This window comes from Giraffa tippelskirchi, chromosome 3 (genome assembly GCF_054371585.1).
Source record: "Giraffa tippelskirchi isolate mGirTip1 chromosome 3, T2T-mGirTip1v1.2.pri, whole genome shotgun sequence".
NCBI lineage: Eukaryota > Metazoa > Chordata > Mammalia > Artiodactyla > Giraffidae > Giraffa > Giraffa tippelskirchi.
In genome coordinates this window covers 169,448,675-169,472,303 of record NC_137277.1, presented here as the reverse complement: position 1 = coordinate 169,472,303, position 23,629 = coordinate 169,448,675, and the positions used below count along the sequence as shown (strand labels likewise).

At 44.7% G+C, this 23,629-nt stretch overlaps 1 protein-coding gene across 4 annotated transcripts in view; it reads left to right on the top strand.

Moving 5' to 3' along the window:
• SERPINE2 (serpin family E member 2) overlaps positions 1 to 23,629 on the top strand; it is a 67,281-nt gene that overhangs the window by 4,934 nt on the left and 38,718 nt on the right. Inside the window, exons 1-2 of one of the 4 annotated variants that reach the window (XM_081579643.1) lie at positions 4,051 to 4,455; positions 6,399 to 6,561. The exons of 2 other annotated variants lie outside the window; for them this stretch is intronic. In XM_081579643.1, the coding sequence (XP_081435769.1) occupies positions 6,424 to 6,561 (138 nt within the window). In that variant the 5' untranslated portion in view covers positions 4,051 to 4,455; positions 6,399 to 6,423. Of the gene's footprint in view, positions 1 to 4,050; positions 4,456 to 6,398; positions 6,562 to 23,629 lie in introns of those variants that run through there. One more of the 4 variants, XM_081579644.1, reaches the window with a different exon arrangement.

Below are 23,629 nucleotides of genomic sequence, written 5' to 3'. Positions count from 1 at the left end.
ATCAGAATCCATTTGTGTCCCTCCCGAGAAAACTCAGTGCCTCCCTCTTGGGGACAAAGCCCTATTCTGAAGGAGTAGCTGTGTTGTGTCACAAGGTAGGTATCTCAGATTGAAGAGGTGATCTTTCTGTTTGCGTTTCAAGGTGCTGTACCAGAGTTTCTCAAAATACTTTTGAGCCTCTTTAAGGAGGGTTGCTGATACATAATTCTGGTGTTATCTCACCTGTACTGAGATGTAGTCTCTGCTGTTCATAAACCATTTCCACAGACCTCACCACCCTCCCCCTGCCCCATTACCCACAGGAGGAGACAGGGCAAGCTGAATTCCGTGTCCCAAAGCCAGAAGACCTCAGCCCTTGGAACATGGTGGAGCTCATTTCACATGGTACCCAGAGTCATGCACTGTGTTCCCAAGATCACTCAGCTCCCTTTGGGCAGACCTATCCCAGAAGTCCTCAGCACTCAGCCAGGGAACTTTCCACAGTGCCCTTCTCTCCAGCAACCCCCCAGGCTGCTGGCCATTTGTAACGACCTGACAAAGGCCAAGCTCTCTTCAGTCCCTTCCCACCTCCTTGCTTTGTTGTTGTTGTTCAGTCACTGAGTAGTGTCCAACTCTTTGCGACCTCATGGACTACAGCACACCAGGCTTCCTTCACTATCTCCCAGAACTTGCTCAAACACGTGTCCATTGAGTCGGTGATACCATCCAACCACCTCGTCCTCTGTCACCCCCTTCTCCTCCTACCTTCAATCCTTCCGAACATCCAGGTCTTTTCCAGTGAGTCGGCTCTTGGCATCAGGTGGCCAAAGTACTAGGGCTTCAGCTTCAGTATCAGTACTTGCAATGAATATTCAGAGTTGATGTCTTTCAGGATTGACTGGATTGATCTCCTTGCTCTCCAAGGGACTCTCAAGAGTCTTCTCCAGCACCACAACTTTATTTTCTTGCAAAACTGAACTTACAGACTTACCACACCATGATGCTGCCCTTGCCTCCTTACCTTGGCTCCTACTGGACCTCTGCCTGGAATTCTCTTTCTCCATCTTCTGCATTCATTGTCTGGCCAACTTCCACTTTTTCAGGACTCATGTCTAGTGTCACCTGTTCCAAAAAAGTCTTTCCTGAAGACCAGTAGCATTTGCCAGTCCTCCCTGATGCACATGTGTGTTTACACACACATGTACACTACCCAGTGGATGCCTTTCTGATGGTGGCTACTGTGTCATAGCAACATGCTCTGTCCACCAGATTCCCAAGTGGTGTGAAGTTGTGCCTGAGCTCTGGTTACATTTGCACCAGCAATGGTGCATGACCCAAAGGCATTTAATGGATGTTGAACTAAACCGTTTTCATATCTTTCATAAGTTTGTTGCACACTTTATGAAACAGTGCTTGTCTTCTGGGCTTAAAGGGGAGCTCTGCCTCTAGACCTCTGCCCCTGGTGCCTGTGCTTCTGCACGTAATCAGTCTATATCCTAACATAAAAAGAGTATTTGATCAACCATGTCTTCTAAGACAGAACGTTACTGAGAAAAAAGCAGAAGTCTAACACAAAAGGGCTTCTGTGTCTGTGTTCACTCCAGTTATCCCCATCTGAACCCTTTTTGGCTTCGTTCTGTCTTCCTTGAAGTCCACTGGCTATACTTCATACTTCACAGTTTGTAGAAGGTAGAATTGTTGTTGTTCAGTTGCTGAGTTGTGTCCAACTCTTTGCGATCCCATGGACCATAGCCCACCAGTCTCCTCTGTCCATGGGTTTCTCCAGGCAAGAATATTGGAGTGGGTTGCCATTTGCTTCACCAGGGGATCTTCCCACACCAGGTATTGAACCCATGTCTTCCTCATTAGTAGGCGGATTTTTTACCACTGAGCTACCAGGGAAGCCCACAAGGTAGAGTACCTTCCAGCTTATTTCCACTAACCTTTTCAATGATGGTGATAGCATGTCTTCTTTCCGATCCATTTTTTGTTATTATTATTATTATTATTATTATTTTTCAGTTTTTGCCAGGGCAGTTATTGGGCTAATGTCTTAAGCTAAGTTTAGTGGAAGGGTTGGGAGAGGGTCTGCACTGTGCCATAAAGGATTTATATAGTTGACCATTTGGATCTTAATTTCCTTACCTATACAATAGGTATGTTGAAATAGTGATCTAAAAGATGACTTATTAAAAAAGAAAAACAGTTTAACTTCTTGGCTCATTTTCCTTTCTCATCCAGCTTTCTCATAAATATCAGGCCTAGATGAAATTTTTTCTTAAATGCAGTTTTATGTTTATCTGCATGAAATTCTTCTCTTTCATTTTTTTCTTTTAAACCAAATAAATCGTTCAGTTTGGCTCTTTAGGGCTCAGGAATAGCATTGAGGCCCAACATGAAGATGTATTTGATTTGTGTTCCTACTTGGAGGTGTTTATAAAAATGTGTGATACACTGAGTCCCGTGTACTGGGATCTTCTTTGTAAACCTCTGTCTCCATTCATAAATGTGTTCACCTTCTCTTTGTAGAACCATCTTTCCTCATGAGTAGATTGCATGTCTAATCTAAAAATCAATATTGAGTTTAAAAAAATACCCTTAGGTATGGAATGGAGTCAAATGCAATAAACTACATCTTTAGGTTATTTCTTATCTCTAAGTTCACAGTTTGTCTAAAAACACTGAAAGACTAGGACAATTTTATTTCTCTTTTGAGAAATGCTACCTTTCACCCAACAGGCCAAGTCAGTTTACACAGTAAATGATTCTCCCCTTATTCTGCTGTTAGATTTCCAGGTCTGGATGTCAGCCCAGTCCAGAGAAGTTGGCGTTCCTTCTGTGCCTCTTTTTTGTGCATGGGGATGGCCACTGAGCCTCAGCAGTCTTCTATTTGTAATTCCATTCATGCATTTTGACAAACATTTCATCCCCATTTCCTCCCTGAATTCCTTCAAAGGTTGGGGTGGATGCCCTAATTCAAGATGAGACCAGGAACACCCCATGCTCCTGCCTCAGTCTGACCTCAGACTTTGCCCTTTGCCTCAGAAGATAATTGGAAAATTGGAGCCCACTGTGCCTTTCTATTTTGATCAGTTCATTCTTGGGAGAATGATAATATGGAGACATTTTAATGTAAAACAGAAATCTATGAAAAAGCAGAAAGGATTTCTTACAGTGACTGCAAACCTTGGTGAATATCCTTTGTTTTGTTTTTGTAATGCCCTCCCCCACCTTACAGCCTAAGAAGTCCAGTAACCTGGGGAGTTTTTATGAGCATGATAAAAATAGCATCAGCCCTTTGTCCCCTCCCTGTGCCCCCCCCCATACCCTCTGCATTTAGTGCCAACTAATACAGCTATAGAGAAAAATAACTATTTGTTTTTGGCCCCAGTTTTTATGGGCCAAATCTTGAAAGTGAATGTGGGCAGGTGAGAAAGTTTAACACTAAATACGAAACCCACTGGAAAATGAACAAGGTGACTGAAAATGAAAATAGATTTTTCTTTCTTTCTTTTGAGAAAATGCTGTATAAATAATGGCAGTGTTTGCCTTTTCTAGTAAATTTTTTTTTTTTTTTTTTTGGTCTTTTTAACCAATGGATCCACTTAGGAGAAAATTATTTTTATTGAGGATTTTGTCACTGATTAGATTATATGCGCTTTAATTACTGTCTGATCTTTTGGTTACAAGTGCAGAAGTATAATCAAGAGTAATCAAAATAACTGACTCAAAAACACGGAGAGCCTGGGAGAGCTACTGGCTTACGTTGCTGACCCCTAGCCAGGGCGAGGGTGCTTTGGCCCTGGAGGTGACCGGAACAAGAGACTCACGTCCTTGAGCCTCTTTTTTCTCCCATCGTGTCTTGTCTCTGAACCATGACTGCAGGAACCTTCAGGCTGACCTCCCTACAGCCTCAGGATCAAAGAGGAAAGATGAGCTTCCTGGCTGTTCAGGTCAGAAAAACATCCCAGGGAGGCACTCTGATTGGCTCCTGTTGGGTCATGTGCCTTTCCCTGGACCAATGGCTGTGGTCATGGGAATGAGAGACTGATTGGCCAGGTTCTGAGTCACATGTTCAAAGCCAGCAGTCAGAGGAGAAAGGAGTATTGAGAGAGGTGTGCTGGTTAGTATTTGTATGCGGTTGACAGAGGCTCAGCGTCTTCTCCAGCCTCATGGCTGCTTGTAGGACAGATACTAACATCATTCCCATTCAGACAGTTGTGCAGAAGAGTGTAGAGCAGCCCAGGTGTCCGTGGTTACTCACACAGCCTGTATGTGTCAATGCCAGAGCCTGGACCCAGGTCTGGAAACGTGTGAGCTCTGAGCTCACACTATGAACTGCCCGAGATTTAAGACTCATCAATATTGATGACCTCTCAAAAAGAAACCCGTGTCAAACCACAGAGTTCCTTTCGAGAGACTGTCTTCTTTCCTTGCTGTATGATGTCCTTCAATAAGACAACCAAAACAGAGACGGTAAGAGGCTCATGCTTTTGTGTTACCTTTGAAGTAATGTTTTCACGCCTTTGGGCCCCTGGGCCTCGTTGTTTCTTAGATACTTGTTTTTTTTCCTGGGACTCACACTCTAAAATTAGTACTGACCTTTGGATTGAAAAGGTAGAGTGCATATACCGAGAGTCCAAGGGAATAACACATGTTTAAGCTGGATAAAACTGAAGAACAAGGGTGACATGATTTTTAAAGGATGTCTACTCCACAACCGTGTAAAGACTTAGGTTAAAACGTTGAGATTTAACTTCTTTTTATGGTTTTCTTTATATTTAACTTTATTTCAGAGTTTGTCATATCTTGCATATGTTCTCCCCATTCTCCTCCTCCTCCTCTGTATAGTGTCGTAATTAAGAGTATGGAGGATGTAGAGATGAATGGGCTTTCATCTGAATCTAGATCATATCAGATACTAGCTGGAGGCCAGGAGCCTGTAGCCAATTTACTAGACTTCTCCAAGCCTCAGTTTCTTCATCTGTGAACTGCGCATGAAGGTAATCACATCTTAAATGTTGTGAGTATGCAGTAGAGAGTATGCTTTAGATGCTGAGCACAGAGTCTCGAATGGAGTTGCCTTCCAGGACACGAGATGGAGGTGGGGTTCTATTTGTCACGGTAGTCCATGTGAACGTTTCACTCCTGTAGGACCTGTGTTTTCATTGTGCCTTTGACCTCATGAATGAGTGACTTGCTGTCTGTGTTTGCATACTTAGTTTCCATACCCCTTTTCTGTAAAACTCTCGTGAGCGGTATTCCCAGTGATCAGCTGGTCGTCTGTCTTTTCCACAGGCTTCCAGCTCCTCTGGTATTGGCCACAGAGCAAAGGATAGCTGGTGCATGAAATAAACTCCGTTTTAGTCCACCTTTGAGGAAATGTAAGCAGCAGTGTTACCATTAGGTCTTTCTAGGGGCACGTTGCAGGCTAGCCTTCTCAGACTGGGTGCTGTTTTTTTTTTTTTCTTATTGTAGTTATGAAGAATGAATAAATTGCACAATAGGAAAAGTAATCTTAGGTAAAAGTAATCTTTAATATTTAGGTTTCTGCAGTTTTAGCATCCCAAAGTCTTGCCCTTTTGTTCTTGTTTTTCCGACTGTGAAAAAGTCATTCTATTATATCCAGTGATGTCCATATATCCTGAAATAGCCATTTTAAGCACATTCTGAACATATTTAAAACCCATGGTCATCTAATTATGATTTGATTCCTTCAGTATACAAAAGAGTTCTGTGAATGTTGGATTAACCATTGCCAGCATTCCTAGATAGGAAATGTATTTTCTACTGCCACGAGTATGATTTAAGAATTTTACTGGCAAATATCCATGTGGGACTTTTTATAGCACCCAGTGTATGCCCGAACCTGAATTGTTGCTCGGACAATGAGTTGGGAAATGCCAAGGAGATTCTAGGTGATGAAATAATTATAGAGTTTTCTTTCTAAAAGTGTGAATTTTCTGTTTGAAGTTACTTTAGTGATAGACTCATATCATGTCTTGCCAAACCTGTGTTCATTTCTTAAAGACATGTTAATTAAAATAGCAACTTAGAAGATTGGCCAGAGATGCTGAAGTATTCATAGTGAACCTCTTCTTGTGCAGCTAGGTCATTAATCATGACCAGTGCTAGTCATACTAATGTGAATTGATTCAGCAGTTACCGAAAACAGGAACTATGTAATACGTGTAACAGTAATACGTAACAGTAATGTGTGTTTCATGCACGTATATCACTTATTAGTCTAAAATTTCTTTAAGAAGAATAAGTATATTTTTTATATATACAATGGCAAAAATGTGCTTTTCTCATACTCTCTATCATGTGTTCTAGTTATTTGTGTGTGTCTTCTCAGCCCCACTGGGAAATCTTCAGGATTTTGTAGTCTCTTTTATTCCTCTGGTCTCCTTCCACAGTACCTGACACAGAGGAGCCCAGAAGATGCTTGAAATGGGGAATGAAGTGAAAGATCACTGGGTCATCAGGGTGTCAAGTGCTGCGAGACACCTTTTATACATGATCTTGTTGAATATAAACAGACGGAAATTAAGTAAGGTGGAAATTAGTCATAGTTCACAGGTGAGAACACTGAGATTCAAGTGTGTGAAGCACCCTTCTGAGATTCCTGCCCACAGAATGTTCACCCCAGGTCTGGGTGTCTCAGTAGAGATTTTTGATTCTGAAACAGTGTTTTCAGGGGACAACTAAGGCTAAACAATGGTGGTGGATCCCACAGACCATGACTGGATGGAGGGTGACTTGGGAAGTCAAATGAACCTGGATTTAAGTGTCTTGTTCTCCTCTTAGTAGTTTTATGTGCAAAATATTCTCCGAGCCCTCCGCCACCCCACCCCTCCCGCCACCCCCGCCATCAGTCTGGAGCTCCGTTTCCAAAGCTGAAGAATGGAGACAATTAGGATGCAGCTTCATTGCAGAGAGAGATTGAACTGTTTCTGTTTTACAGACAGGGACGTAGAAGTATTACGAATTAGGTCACTTGACCAGCCCTAGGATGTTCTGTGAATGAGGAACTCGGAGACTCCCTGAGGGTCAGGAAGCTGGGCAAGAAATGGATTGTGTCCCCGTCTCAGTTTTCCTCCTCCTGGAGTTGAATGCTGTGATACCCACTTTCCAGGAGCCTGGGAGGCTCAGCCATGCTGATGCTAAAGCCCTTTACTCAGAGGAGTTTCTTAAATGTCAGTCGCTACAATTCATGTGTGTTCGTATGTGTGTGTCTGTATGTGTAGAGGTAAGAATGTGCACAGTGTGAAGCGTTGGCTTGTGGCTGACAAGCACAAATGTGCAGACGGCCCTCTTGGGTAATGTGGCCCTTTCTTTTTCTTTCAGGTTACTCTCCACCAAATCCATTTTGCCCTAAATTGTGTAGAATTGCTATTTACTGATTTGTATCCATAATAAGACTTGACCATTTAGTCTCTCATGGGCTATCTATGGCTAAATACATGGAGATAACTTCTCCATGGCAGAGAGATCAGATCTCATAAAATATATGACAGTTTTAGTGTATGACTTTGGAAAGTGTAAAACATTACTTGCATGTAACTTTCACTTTCAGTAAATACTCTAGACTTCAAGACACTGAAGTGTCCCAAATTGCAGCAAGGCCTGCTCTTTTCTGGGTCAGGTATGCATACCAAACTGGTACCTTGGAGATGCCTTAATGAGTCACTAAAAAGCATTGCATGCATGCTAAGTTACTTCAGTTGTATCCGACTCTTTGCAACCCTATGGACTGTGGCCCTCCAGGCTCCTCTGTCCATAGGATTCTCCAGGCAAGAATACTGGAGTGGGTTGCCTTGCCCTCTTCCAGGGGATCTTCCCAATCCAGGGATCGAACCCACGTCTCTTACATCTCCTACATTGACAGCTGGGTTCTTTACCACTAGCATCATCTGGGAAGCCCCCAAAGGCACTAAAATGGGAGAATTTTGTCTGTGAAAAAGAGTGTTCTAGTTCAAAAACTGTGTGAATGTGAAGTGAAAATTTTTCTGAAATTGTCCCTCAGACAAAGAGAGGTTTGCTCTATAGTAGGTCCTTACAGAATCTTCCATTTTGCAAAGATCTTGATATGTTTATTGGCCAGAGCTTACCAAAAACACCGGATGGAAGAGACTCATGTGAACACAGGCAGAAAGCGCATAAGCCTGAAATCACCTTTATCAATACTTAGTATGAGTGCTTAGAGAGATTGCATGATGAAAAGGCATTTATTTAAAAAGGCAGAGAAATGGAATACAGGCTTAGTCATTATTCCTGAGATCATGGTTTCACAATCACCAAATGTTGAATGTGTTGTGTTAGTTATGGTCATGTTAGTTGCTGTAACAAATAAACCCAAACATGTGCCATGGCTCAGATGTGATGGAACGTTATTCTCCGCTTGCATAAAGCCCCAGATAGGTGTGTTGTTTTCCAACTTGGTGATTCAGTGACGCAGCCTCTTTCCATCACATGGTTCCACTTCACTTAACAGGTGGGTTCCGAGTGCATGATGCTGATCGGCATCAAGCTGGTAGAACCAGAAAGGTCATGTCAGATTGCATATGGCAGGTCTGGATGGGCCAGGCCTGCGGGCAGCATTTCTACTCCCATTTTGTTGACTGCATTTCAGTCTTAACGGTCACTCCCACCTACAGCACAGGCTATCACCCTGTCTTCAGAAGAAGAGGAAATGGGTTTGCTAAGAAGGTTAGCTACTCTGTCAGGTCAAATTTTATCTAAGCCACAAAGGGTCACTTTAAAATGGAACACAGCCAGTAATATGCTGTGGGGATCGTGGATATAGTTTTGCCTGTGGATATAGTTTTGTTGTGATGATCTGTGGGGGAAGCTTCTTATGGCTTAGGATAGACTTTTTTCATGAAGTGTCACACACGGATTTGAAAAGTACAGTATTACAGGCAGCTCGGAAGGAAAGTAGATAATGTGCTGAGGGAAATGGCTAGACTCAAAAAGCGATGACAGGCATGGAGAAGATGTCTGGGGAAAACTCTGAATTAAATTGCTTCATGGAAGGTAGAAATGGAAAGGTTCTGTTTCTAGATCATAATGTATGTGATTTCACCTACTAAGTCATAAAGTTTATTTAGTCATGTTGACCAGAACTTGCGGGACGGGGGTGCTGGGGTGGAGGTGTTGGGATTCTCTCGCTGGACAAGGAAACTGTCCTGTTTGGGAGACACCATGTATTCAAGCACAGATGGTACCTAGAACATAAAAACAGAGATTTTCATGCTGGAAGAAGGGGCGCCTCTTGCAGCAGCGTGGCAGAGGGTTGGCAGATGTGCTCAGAACACTGTTCAGCATCCAGGAGCAAAAGGCGAGGCAAAGCTGGGGGAAGGGATCAGTGCTAACCCTGAGCTCTGACTCGGAGGGGTGAAAGAGGACCCAGAGGGAGTGGAGAGGGGTGAGGCAAGTGACGGGACCATCTCTGCCCTCTATCTGGGAGAAGCCTCTGGCAATGTCCATCATGTGGTGGTGGGCATGTCCATGTCGTCTCTGCCCTCTTTCTTGCTGTGTGATGTGAGGCAGATGACTCAGCCTCTCTGCATCTCTGTTACTTCAGCTCAAACCCAAAGGGCTCGTGTGAGATCCAATAGGACGATGCGTTCACAGGGCTGTGCACACAGGAAGAGCTTCATAAATTAGCCCTCCCCTCTCCTGTGAGCAGTGACTTGCTGGCTCCCCTGTTGGTGAACATAACTGGTCCTGAGAAACTGGAGAAACATTCTTCCCTGCAATCTGTGTTGTTGTTGTTCAGTTGCTTAGTCATGTCTAACTCTGTGACCCCATGGACTGCAGCATGCCAGGCTTCCCTGTCCTTCACTATCTCCCTGAGTTTGCTCAAATTCTTGTCCATTGAGTTGGTGATGGCATCCAACCATCTCATCCTCAGTCATCCTCTTCTCCTCCTGCCTTCAGTCTCAGGCCCCAGCATCAGGGCCTTTTCTGAAGAGTAGTTCTTCGCATCAAGTGGTCAAAGTATTGTAACTTCAGCTTCAGCATCAGTCCTTCCAATGAATATACAGGGTTGATTTCCTTTAGGATTGATTAACTTGATCTCCTTGCTGTCCAAGGGACTCTCAGGAGTCTTCTCCAGCACCACAGTTTAAAAGCGTGAATTCTTTGGCGCTCAGCCCTCTTTATGGTCCAACTCTCACATCTATACATGGCTGCTGGGAAAACCGTAGCTTTGACTATATGGACCTATATGACAAAGTTATGTCTCTGCTTTTTAATACGTGGTCTAGCTTTGCCATAGCTTTTCTTCCAAGGAGCAAGCATCTTTTAATATCATGGCTGCAGTCACCATCCACAGTGAGTTTGGAGCCCAGGAAAAAACTGTGACTTCATGACAAAAAGAAGCCTAGCCTCCTCCATCCCTAATGATCTCTCACTGCAGTATCTTACTGCAGAGGTTAGAGATGGGTGCAGAGACCTTTCATTGAGTCACTGATTTTTTTTTGGGGGGGTATATCTGGTATTGATTCTTTTTTTTTAAATTTTATTGAAGTATAATTGATTTACTTTGCTGTACACCTGAAACTGAAAACTAACACAGTGTTGTAAGTCATTGATTTTTAATTCCAGAAATCCCTGTTCTCCCTCAGCTTTGTGTAAAGGCCTGCCCCATGAGGAAGAGTTCTGTGGGACCGAAGAGATGTCAGGTCACCTCTCAGGATGGTGTGGATTCTGCTGGATGGGGGCGGGGGCGGGTGTCACTGATTTGATGAGAGAGCTGGGTCACAGAGCAGGGATGGGATTGATCCCACACAGGCAGGCCTAGGGCTCGATAGCCTTGGTGTCCAAGTGGACGCCAAGTTAGAACTCCTCCCCTCCCCCGCTCCCCCTCCCCTTGCTGGATTCCTTCAGAAAGCACCAGCAGGGACCTCAGCGAGCAAAACTGAGTCAGACTAAAGGTAGAACCTCGGTACTGGGTGATTGAAGCCAAATTTGAAATTATACTTCCCATCACTTCAGATGGTTTCTAAGCTTTGCATAACTTTGCTGGTTGGATGGTTCTTGCCAGGGTGTGGCAACAGACAACATATAAATATAGAGTGGTGTGTTAGTTGCTCAGTTGTGTCTGACTCTTTGTGACCCCATGGACTGAAGCCCACCAGGAGCCTCTGCCCATGGGATTTTCTAGGCAAAAATACTGGAGTGTGTTGCCATTCCCTTCTCCAGGGGATCTCCCCAAACCAGGGATTGAACTGAGATCTCCTGCGTTGTAGGCGGTTTCTTTACCGATTGAGCCACCAGGGAAGATGACATAAATATAGAGTGGTCATCTTCTTAAATATTCCTTTGGGATTTTGTTTAAATACTCATTGCTGCCTCCTGGGGGATTTTCTCTGGGCCACATGTGTGCTAAGTCACTTCATTCATGTCTGACTATGGGCTGTAGCCTGGCAGGCTCCTCTGTCCATGGGATTCTGCAGGCAGAAATACTGGAGTGGGTTGCCATGCCCTCTTGCAGGGGATCTTCCCGACCCAGGGATCAAACCAGCATCTCTTGTGTCTCCTGCATTGGCAGGTGGGTACTTTACCATTAGCGCCACCTGAGAAGCCCTCTCTGGGCCGCAGAGGTCTGAATCCATGAAGTCCAGGAGTGTTTGTATTCTTGGAAAACACAACCCTCCTAAAGCCATTGTTTAAAAAGTCACTTCGAGTATTAAAAACCTCAGGTCATCAATTCCTGGTGTGAAAATTTAGGAGTGTTGGGGCTTCAGGCAAGCAGTATTGACTCAAATGTGCACAGCACTTTAAGACAGCATTTGATTGTACATTTTAAAACAGGGAACACAAATTGAAATTCCTCCTGGGGGCTTTCGCTCATGCATTCTACGTGCAGTATTTTCAATTAGCTGCAGAAAAAAGTACATTCAGTGTGGGTCTATTTTTACAGCTGGGAATTGCTCTGAGAACACAATTGGCTATTTCATACATGTGAGATTTATTTAAATGACTCGTGGGAGTATTTGCAGTTTAACCAATAATTGAAAATATTATTGCAGTGTGGCAGGTAAAAGTAGGAAGTCATTTTGAATTCCTCCAAGCTCAATAGCCTTGTGTTAGTCTAAGGGGCAGGTGGTCGACAGGGTGAGCGTAGTATTGAGATTCCACCCTTCTCATTTCATTCCGGCTCTGCCACAGCATGGAAAGAAAGAGAACTTGAGGCTGCCTGCTGGAGGGCACTCAATAAGGACCCCCGCCATACTTTTCTTCCTGTTTCACTTCAGCCTGTCACCTAGCATGCTGGTGCAGAAAGCTAGCTTGAGTCTCTCAGGATGGACCCACCAGCCCCTCCATGGCTGTTCATAAATGTTACTAGAGGCTTGAAATGCATATTCCCACTGAACTGAAAAGATGTAAATGCCGGTTAGGTAACATTGTATTAAAATGCATTCTTGAGCTTCCCTGACAGACCAGTGGTTAGGACTCTGAGCTTCTGCTACAGGGATGTGTGGGTTCGATCCCTGGTCAGGGAAGTAAGATCCCCTATGCCACAGGGCAAGCCCCCTAAAAAATGCATCCCTTGCATACATGTTTACGTATAGTTGAATCCCTTCACTGTTCACCTGAAACGATCACAACACTGTTAATCAGCTATGAAAGTGAAAAGCTAAAGTCGCTCAGTCGTGTCCTTCTCTTTGTGACCCCCATGGACTATACAGTCTATGGAATTCTCCTGGCCAAAACACTGGAGTGGGTAGCCTTACCCTTCTCCAGCAGATCTTCCCCACCCAGGAATCAAACCCAGGTCTCCCGCATTGCAGGTGGATTCTTTACCAGCTGAGCCACAAGGGAAGGCTAGGAATACTGGAGTGGGTAGCCTATCCTTTCTCCAGCAGATCTTCCTGACCCAGGAACCAAACTGGGGTCTCCTGCATTGCAGGTGGATTCTTTACCAACTGAGCTATCAGGGATAAACTCCAATACAAAATAAAAAGTTTTTTAAAAAATAAAATTTAAATATTAGAAAAAAAGCATTCTTGCTCCTGCAATTCAATCAAAGCATGGGTTAATTAGGCATTCTGTGGGCAGAATTGAAATCTTAATCACTAGATTTAACTTTTCTCAGGATCAACAGTTCTCTGCCAGGGGTGAGCTCCCTCTCTCCCAGGAACATTTGTCAGTGTCTGCAGACATTTGGTTGTCACAGCCACGTGAGTGGTACTACAGGCATCTGATAGGAGAGGCCAGGGAGACAACTAAACACCTTACAATACACAGCATGCTTTGCAACACAGAGCTATCCAACACGGAACGTCAGTAGTGCCAAAGTTGTGAAGCCCTGGTCTAGAATGTTGTTTGTTTTTTTTTTTTTTTTTTAGAAAAAAAGAAATGACTCCCTAAATAGTGAGTTGGTCAAAAGGTTCGTTTGGATTTTTCCATAACATCTAATGGAAAACTCTGAACGAACCTTTTGGTGCTTGCAAATTGGTGGCTTCTGTAATTGATGTTAGCTGTGGTTTAGTTGCTAAATTGTGTCTGACTCTTTGTGACCATATGAACTGTAGCCCCGCCACGATCCTCTGTCCATGGGATTCCCCAGGGAAGAACACTGGGGTGGATTGCCATTTCCTCCTCCAAGGGATCTTCCCCATCCAAGGATCGAACTGGTGTCTCCTGGATTTACCACTTAGCCACCAGGGAAGCCCCCAATCAGTATTATTACATGAGGTGAATTCAGGTGATTACCAAAGGCCTGGCTTCTTCATCAGTGGCCTGGTTACCGAGAGAGCCCTGTGGTGTCCCATGTGCAGTACTGGACGCTGGGAAAGTGTGAACAGGACAGAAAAAGTACCCTCTCCCCTCACACCCACCCCCCCAGGCACAAAGAGAAGAAGAGGCAACAAGTGTGGTAGTCCGAAAGAGCAGGATTATAGAAGCCTGAGGCTGGAAAAAGCCTGGAAGGTTTTGCATACTGCCAGGGGGAGAGTGTACCTGCAGAGGAAGCCAGATTAGACCAGACTGGCCAGGTTGGAGGCTGTGGGAGGTAAGAGCTCAGGGAAGCCATTGCGTGTTTGATGCAGGTCTTGGTGCCCAGGGTCAAGGTCAGCCTTCCCTATCAGCACAGTCGCTGGACAGTGCAGACTCTGGGTTGGATGTGGGAGACTGATGTCCTCTTCCAGGAATGTCGGTGGCTTGCTGAGTACAAAGGAGGTGGAGAACACAGACCATTCAGGAAGTGTTTCGGAGGTAGAAGGATAGAGCTTGTTGATGGTTAAATGGGGTCAGAGAGAGGATGCAGGGTGACTCCCAGACTTTCTGCTTAGACTCTCGGATGGATGGGGAGCTGCCCTTACTGGGATGTAGGCAGTACATGGAGGAACAGCAAGTTTAGAGAGGAGGGCTCCTTTTTCTTCCCGTCGTAGAATTTCTGTGAAAACGGATAAGGGGACTTCTCTGTATCTTTCTACCCCGTGTTTCCTTTTAAAAGAAACGTTGGGTTTTAGAGTCTGCTCTGTGAGCTAAAATCTAACATATTTCTCTCGGATTGCTTCTTCTCTCCAGTTACCATCATCATAGGCTTTCCAGTGCAGCTTGGAGTGATTTCTAAGTGGCTGCTTGGGCAATCATCAAGCATTTTCTGTATTAGACTTCCCCTCCACCTAAGCAAATAAAGCAGTAATGAGACTCCACTCACCATCCACGCTTCGTCTGGCTTTGCCACACTGAAACTGTCTTCTGAATTGTATCAGTCTGGTCCTGCCCTATTTCATTTTCAGCTGGTAGGAAACATGTCTCCTTATGCCTGAGCCTGGCAGTCTCGGAAGGAGCACCAGGAAGTCACCGGAGCCTGATACCCATATCCTAGATCACCCAGTGATATCGGATACATTTTTCTAAAAAAAAAAAAAATTCTAGAGCAGCCCTGACACCATCACCAGGGCTGTTCGAGGAGGCTTCACACGCCCCAGCTGCTGTGCTGGGAGGGCAGGGCCACTCAAGTCACCTTCCCGGAGGACCTGTGCCCAGAGGTGAAACTATGCTAAAGTCACATGGTAGATCCTTGAAGCCCAAAGAAGTGAAGGAAATGGCCCACAGTTGCACAAAGACCATAAATAAAACAGAAAAGGCAGCCTTAAAAATTCCCTTTGATTTTCAGAGATTGGAATTTGGGGAAATTTTGCAGTTGAGGAAGGAAGAGCTGTTAGGATGGGCTGAAGAGTCGATGTTTGGAGACCGAGGACAGAGACCCAAGGACTCTTTGACCCCCAGTGAATTTTGACAGAGGCAGCTTGGTTGAGCCCTTGGTGTTCAGGAACTGTCCAAAGAACCTGAGCTGAGTCGCCCTTTTTTATTCCTCACATCAGCGCATCAGCAGGGACTACTGTTACACACTCTGTGCAGTAGGCAGGTGAAGTATAGTACTTCAGAAGTAAGTCAGAAATCAGGCAGTGAATGGGGGGGGACCCGGTTTGAATTTGAGTGGTTTGTCTCCAGAGCTTACAGCGGCCAAGACAGCTAAGAATTGGTGCTCTCTCAAAGAATTATGAAAAGGCAGAATTATGCAGGCACATAGTTTTGACTTTTTTTTTTTTTTTTTTTACAATATTGACATTTTTAGTGTGCTTGCAGTATTGGGAAAAGAAAGTAAATAATGAAAAGGTCTGTCTTAAAGTGCATTTGCTAACTAAAATTTTAAAATAATGCTTTTTATTTTTAATTTTTCACTTTAAGATAGTTGCAGGTTGATATGCCATAACAAAAAACAGTAGAGGGAAATCACCTGTAACCCTTCACCTAGTTCCTAAAAAGGTGTCATCTTGCACAACTGTGTGTGTATGTATGTGTGTGTGTTTAGTCGCTCAGTTATATCCAACTTCTTGCGACCCCATGGACTGTAGCTTGCCAGACTCCTCTGTCCATGGAATTTTCCAGGCAAGAATACTGGAGTATGTTGCCATTTCCCACGCCAGGGGATCTTCCCGACCCAGGGATCAAACCTGCGTCTCCTGCATTGGCAGGCAGATTCTTCACCACTGTACCACCTGGAAAGCCCTTGCACAACTGTAGTACCCAGCAACATATACTACAACTACAGTACTGCAACTAAGACATTAACATTGGATTGTGTAATCTATCCACCTTGTTCAGATTTCATCCAGTTTTACATGTACTTGTGTGTTTGTGTGTACTGACTCCTATGCAGTTTTATCATATTGTAGATTTGTGTCACTACCGTAGTTGAGACACAAAACAGTTTCATCACCAGGACCCCTCACGTCAGCCTCTTACAGTCACATCCACTCACCTCCTCTCAGACCCCTGATTCCTGGTTACCACTGGTATGTTCTCCATCTCTATAATTTTGTTATTTTAAAACTAGTTTATAAATGGAATCATACAGTATGCAACCTTTGGGTTTGTTGTTGTTGTTGTTTTGGCTGTGCCATGTGATTTGTAGGGGATCTTAGTTTCCCGACAAGGGATTAAACCTGGGACCCAGCAGTGAAAGCACTGATGAGGCCTAACCACCGGACTGCCAGGGAATTCCCCGGTGGGTAACCCTTTGGAATTGATTTTTTTCACTCAGCCTAATTCCCCTGAGACCCATCCCGGTTGCATTGTGTACCCATGGCTCGTCCCTTCTTTGTGTTGTGTTCCATGTAGGATGTGCCACAGTTTATTTAACCTGTCACTTGTTGAAGGCCGTCTTGGTTGTTTCTGGTTTGCAGCTATTACAGATAAAGCTGCTACAACACTGGTGCAGGTTTTTGTGTGACGATGAGTTTCCATTTCTCTTAAATAATGTCTAAGATAGCTGGATCGTGTGGTTCAACACATACAAGAAACTGCCAAACTGTTGTCCCGAATGGCTCTACCCCTTTACATTCCCACTAGCAATGTGTGAGCGATCTAGACTCTCTGCATCTTCTCCAGCATTTGGTATTATCACTAGTTTTTATTTTAGCTTTTCTGATAGGTGTGTAGTACCAGCCTGTTAGTGTTTTAATTTGTGTTTCCCTAATGGCTCATGGGAGAAGGCAATGGCACCCCACTCCAGTACTCTGGCCTGGAAAATCCCATGGACAGAGGAGGCTGGTAGGCTGCAGTCCATGGGGTCGCTAAGAGTCAGACATGACTGAGCAACTTCACTTTCCCTTTTCACTTTCATGCATTGGAGAAGGAAATGGCAACCCACTCCAGTGTTCTTGCCTGGAGAATCCCAGCGACAGGGAAGCCTGGTGGGCTGCCGTCTATGGGGTCGCACAGAGTCGGACACGACTGAAGCGACTTAGCACTTAGCAATGGCTCATGATGTTGAATATCTTTTCATGGGCTTATATGCCTTTTGTATGTTCTCTTCAAGGAAATGTCAGTCTGTTTCTTTGACCCATTTTCATATTGAATTGTTTGGTGTTTTTTACTTTTATGTTATGTGAGTTGTTTGTGTGTTCTAGATACAATACTAGACTTTTGTTAGATAGGATGTTTGCAAATATTTTCTGCTAATCTGTAGCTTGTCTTTTCATCATCCTTGCAGAGTCCTTGGTAGAGCAAATATTTTTTTAGCTTTTTATTTGTATTGGGGCATAGCGGATTAGCAATGCTATGATAGTTTCAGGTGAATACCAAAGGGACTCAAATATACATATACATGTGTCCATTTTCCTCCAAACTCCTCTCCCATCCAGGCTGCCACAACCATTCTCCTCCAAACTCCCCTCCCATCCAGGATGCCACATAACATTGAGCTGAGTTGCCTGTGCTGTACAGCAGGTCCTTCTTGGTTATCCATTTTAAATATAGCAGTGTGTACATGTCCATCCCCAAGTCCCCTACTATCCCTCCCCCCACCCTTCCCCCTGGCAACTGTAAGTTTGTTTAGAGCAAATATTTTTATTTTTTATGAAAGTGAAAAGTGAAAGTGTTAGTCGCTCAGTTGTGTCCTACTCTTTGTGACCCTGTGGACTGGAGCCAGCCAGTCTCCTCTGTCCATGGGATTCTCCAGGCAAGAATACTGGAGTGGGTAGCTATTCCCTTCTCCAGGGGATCTTCCTAACCCAGGGATCAAACCTGGGTCCCTGCATTGCAGGCAAATTCTTTACCAATGAGCCACCAGGTCTAATTCATCAGTTTTTTTGTTATGGGAATCATACTTTTAGTTTCGAATCTAAGACAAAATAGGGTTTTGATTCCTGCCTTTTCTAACGTGCAGTGTCTGATTTTGGGAAAGAAGGTGGAGGGGGCAGGATGGATATTGGAGTGTGAAGCTTTGTTCTTCCAGCTTCTGTCTAGTTTGAACTCAGGTATGTGTCATGATGAGTTATTCCTCAAGGTTATGGCCCCAGGGTAGACCTGGTCCTACAAGGATTGTAGGACTATGATGGTGTAAAAGAAAAAAAAATTCAAAATCTCTGTTTCGAGAACCACCCACGGTACCTCCTAACACAAGACATTTTTGCACATGAGATCCTCTGTCTGGAGCACTCTCCCCAGTCCCCAGCCCCCACCCCCTTTGGCCTTTTGAGCTCATCCTCCTGCAAGGCTGGCCCTTCCTCAGAACACCTCCCCAACCCCTGCTTGCCCCTCCTTCTCCCCAGGTGTGTCCCGGCTCCTCTGTTGTACATTGTACTTGCTGTCAGAGCACTTGCAAAGCAGATAGGTCAGTTCAGTTCAGTTCAGTCGCTCAGTCATGTCCGATTCTCTGCGACCCTATGAACCGCAGCATGCCAGGCCTCCTTGTCCATCACCAACTCCCGGAGTCCACCCAAACCCATGTCCATCGAGTCAGTGATGCCATCCAACCATCTCATCCTCTGTCGTCCCCTTCTCCTCCTGCCTTCAATCTTTCCCAGCATCAGGGTCTTTTCCAGTGAGTCAGCTCTTCACATCCGGTGGCCAAAGTATTGGAGTTTCAGCTTCAACATCAGTCCTTCCAATGAACACTCAGGACTGATCTCCTTTAGGATGGACTGGTTGGATCTCCTTGCAGTCCAAGGGACTCTCAAGAGTCTTCTCCAACACCACAGTGCAAAAGCATCAATTCTTCGGTGCTCAGCTTTCTTCACAGTCCAACTCTCACATCCATACATGACCACTGGAAAAACCATAGCCTTGACTAGATGGACCTTTGTTGACAAAGTAATGTCTCTGCTTTTTAATATGCTATCTAGGTTGGTTATAACCTTCCTTCCAAGGAGTAAGCGTCTTTTAATTTCATGGCTGCAATCACCATCTGCAGTGATTTTGGAGCCCAGAAAAATAAAGTCAGCCACTGTTTGCACTGTTTCCCCATCTATTTCCCATGAAGTGACGGGACCAGATGCCATGATCTTAGTTTTCTGAACGTTGAGCTTTAAGCCAACTTTTTCACTCTCCTCTTTCACTTTCATCAAGACGCTCTTTAGTTCTTCTTCACTTTCTGCCATAAGGGTGGTGTCATCTGCATATCTGAGGTTATTGATATTTCTTCCAGCAATCTTGATTCCAGCTTGTGCTGGAATTCCAGTTGAGCTATTTAAAATCCTAAAAGATGATGCTGTGAAAGTGCTGCACTCAATATGTCAGCAAATTTGGAAAACTCAGCAGTGGCCACAGGACTGGAAAAGGTCAGTTTTCATTCCAATCCCAAAGAAAGGCAATGCCAAAGAATGCTCAAACTACTGCACAATTGCACTCATCTCACACGCTAGTCAAGTAATGCTCAAAATTCTCCAAGCCAGGCTTCAGCAATATGTGAACCGTGAACTTCCAGATGTTCAAGCTGGTTTTAGAAAAGGCAGAGGAACCAGAGATCAAATTGCCAACATCCGCTGGATCATTGAAAAAGCAAGAGAGTTCCAGAAAAACATCTATTTCTGCTTTATTGAGTATGCCAAAGCCTTTGACTGTGTGGATCACAATAAACTGTGGAAAATTCTGAAAGAGATGGGAATACCAGACCACCCGACCTGCCTCTTTAGAAACCTGTATGCAGGTCAGGAAGCAAAAGTTAGAACTGGACATGGACCAACAGACTGGATGTGTCAGTATGAATGTAAATATCCATCCAGGATTCATGATGGTCTCATTGAATCCGTTTCCCTCTAGACCAAGGTTTCTCAACCTCGACCCTCTTGACGTTTTGGAGTGGACAGGTCCTTGTGCAGGGCTGTCCTGAGCCTCTGAGAGTGTTGAGCACCACCCTGGCCTCTGCCCACTAGATGCCCATAGCACCCTCCCTGCTATGCCCAGTTGTCATGACCAAAGACCTCCAGCTGTTTCCAGATGTTCCCTGTGGGACACACCACCCCGGTGGAGAACAGCGTCACTAGACTCTGTTCCGGAGGGTAGGTGCCGAGCCCGTTCTGTCCAGGTTCTCCCCCAAGCCCTCTTCCTGGCACAGCAGTGCTTCGTTAATATTTGTGAAATTGATAAATGGACGAGCGGTACCTCCTCACTAAACAGTTCTTTATGTGGCATCCTCAGAAAGACCACCTGATTTCTAAAGAACCAAGCAGGTTTCGTTGTGAATTTGAGCCTTCGAAATCTAGAGTTCCTCTCTTCTTAGCTGAGTACGGTTTCCTCACCCCCTTCTCCTGCTGCCTGGAGTAAGGATGCAGGAGTCTTTGACTTCCTGCCTTATTAAAGCCCATGTCCTCTGTTAACACTGCCAGCGCAGGGCCCTCAGAGCCTAGGAAAACCACTTCCATTATTCCCAGGGCTAGGAGGCCTCCCACTACCTCTGAATGCTCCTTCTGAGAAAAAGGACATCTCTGCGGGCGAACGGGAACCTCCTGCAGGTGGCATTTTGCAGGTAATTTGGCTCAGGGCTCGCCTGGAGACGCAATTCAGCATTCATCAGCTGAGTCTCCTTCCCTCTCTTGCTGGCCTCTGCTCCCTTTTCATGAGGAAAGGGAGGAAAATAGAGGTTTGGGCTCAGTTTTGCTTAGCTAAGCATATAACTGAATATAATTAGTTCAGAAACATGCCAAGGAGTAAGCGTAGTCAGCCATAAGTATAAATGTAGGGTATGTGTTAGCGTTTTAGGCTTTTCTCTGTACCTGGCAGTTTTGGTTCCATGAGCCTGAATGATAGAGCGGGCTTTGCTTTGCATGCGTGCTCAGTCACGTCCAACCCTTTGTGACCCCAGGGACTGTAGCCTGCCAGGCTCCTCCGTCCATGGAATTTTCCAAGCAAGAATACTGGAGTGGGTTGCCATTTCCTTCTCCAGGGATCGAACCCTTGTCTCTAGCATCTCCTGCATTGGTAGATGGATTCTTTACCATTGAGCCACTAGGGGGGTAGTGGGTGGAGAAAGAAAGGACTATTGGGTGTGAAGGAGTAGGCAGTGGGGAGGGGCCAGACTGATGGGGGTAATGACTGGTTACTCCTGCTTTATGGGAGGGACATCAGGGGTGAGCCGCAGCAGAGGGAGGCTCTGGCTGGTCCTCCCGCCGCGCAGAAACAGCTGCACCTGTTGTTAACGCCTTCCATGCTGCTCCTTGCAGAGGGCTCGGGGTGACATGGGCACCACCCCCTGCTCCAGCCTCAGAACTTCACAGGCTTGTAGAAGAGCCTGATTTGATAAGGCGACTGACAGGCCACAGCTTTATCTCATGGTAACACAAAGCTTCCCGGCTGGGATTCCCAAAAGGGACGGGCAGGATGCCTTCCTCCCCTAGGTAGAGAAGCCTCGGGTCCAAAGTTCCAGGGAGAGTCACTGTGACGTTTGTTGCTTTGACAAGAAACTGTCTGTGACCAGACTGAGGCCTTGATTCTAAGTTAAGGAAAGTCAGTCGTGACACACGGGGGAAGAGTGCACATGTGTGCTTCTTTGTGCTTTGGAACAGCCTTCTTGTCCTTGGCACAACTAACGTCAGGGGCTGGATGACTTTTTGCAGCGGGGAACCTTCTCAGGCAGCGTCCCTGGCCTCAACCCGTGAAAAGCCAGCAGCACCCCTTCCCACATATGGCAAACCCAAACATCTCCAGAGGTTGCCAAATGTCCCTTGGGACCAGGGGAGGGGGCCAGTGTCACTCCCCCTCCCAGTTGGAACCACAGCCCTAGAGGAACAAGCATTCTGTTCAGTTCCTGTGCTCTGTAGAGCTGTGGTCACTTGTTTACTCTTGAGTATTTGATGATTGAAGACAGGACAGAGAGGTAGAAAGAAGGCAGTGTTTCTTTACTTTTCCCTCAGCTGACCCTTTAAACTGCATCCCAAGAGTCAGCATGATATACTGGCTAAATGTGTCAGTTTTCAGACATCTCTTCACCTTGTATGATCTGTATGAGCTGGGAAGTTTATTTAATTTTTCTGGGCAGAATGATGTATGTAACCTCCTAGCCACTTACAACCCACTAAGATTGTGGGCTCCAACTCTCAGTAGAAAGCCTCTGAAAATAACAGGTACATACAGTTAGCATCAAAGCACACAGAAGCTGGAGGAGAAGGGCACAGAGCTGCTAAAAGGTCACACACGGTGTCCCTCGCTTGGAAATTTAGGTTGTACTGATCATTGCTATTGCAATTATCTATTGCAAAGAATATTGCGGTGATTTTGCTACGAGAAACAACTCCACAGTGAACCTTTTTAGGCTCAAATCTTTTATAATTATTATTATTACCTTAAGATTGAAGAGGTCTTACTGTTCCAGTAGGTATACACACTTTTAAGAATTTTCATACCAAGAATTGTTTTTCAGAAAGAATTTTATCAACTTACACTTTCAGCACTTACTGTTCACCTTTTTTTTTTGTAAGCAACAGTCTAGAGAGCATTGATTTCTCACCTATGAATTGAAGACCTGTAGATGACAACAGAGTTATTCTCAGGGGTCAGAAAAGTCATGTTCCTGGTCTAACTTTGAGTATAGACTGAATAAATAATATCTCAAAACATGATTGTCTTAAAATGTATCAAGATGCTACTATGTATAGACAGAAAGAATTTGCATTTTAATAGTGTTTATGAATTCATGGTAGTATTTTATTGTGTCTTTTCATCAATACTAAAAATATAATTAGTCATGAAGCATCTGTAATACTTTTTGTTCGGTCTCAAAAATGTGCTGCCTTGTTCTAAAGATTGAGAACCACCAGTCCGTATCACTCTAATATTTTAGGCTATTGATTAGAAAGTCATCCATATAAACTGTTGTGTCTTAAAGATTTGTCAATAAGAAAGTCTATAGGACTTGACATCACATGTAAAACATTTAATGGCCCAAGTCAGCAGCCTAAAAAATCATATCACACAACTATCAAAGGTTTTTTTGGAACATACTTACCTGCCTTCTATGTTCAGTTTAGTGCTCAGTCTTGTGAAAGTCTGTGTGACCCCGTGGATGTAGCCTGCCAGGCTCCTCTGTCCATGGGATTCTCCAGGCAAGAATACTGGAGTGGGCTGCCATCTCCTTCTCCGTAAATAGTCTAAAGAAGTTGTAAAGATACAGACAGGGCTCTATTAAGGTGGAAGTACTGTTTGACCTGTTTTCTTAGCTCGATCCTTGAGACTTTCTTAATAGCTAATGAAATGAAAATCAGAGACTGTTTGAGCATTGAGGGAGACGAGATAACGTTTACTGAGCCCCCCCTCTGAGCCAGGCACTGTGCTGGGTTCTGTCTGCCTTTCTGTTGTACAGATGGAATTCCCATGACCACCCTTGAAATTCGATTTCTAATACAGT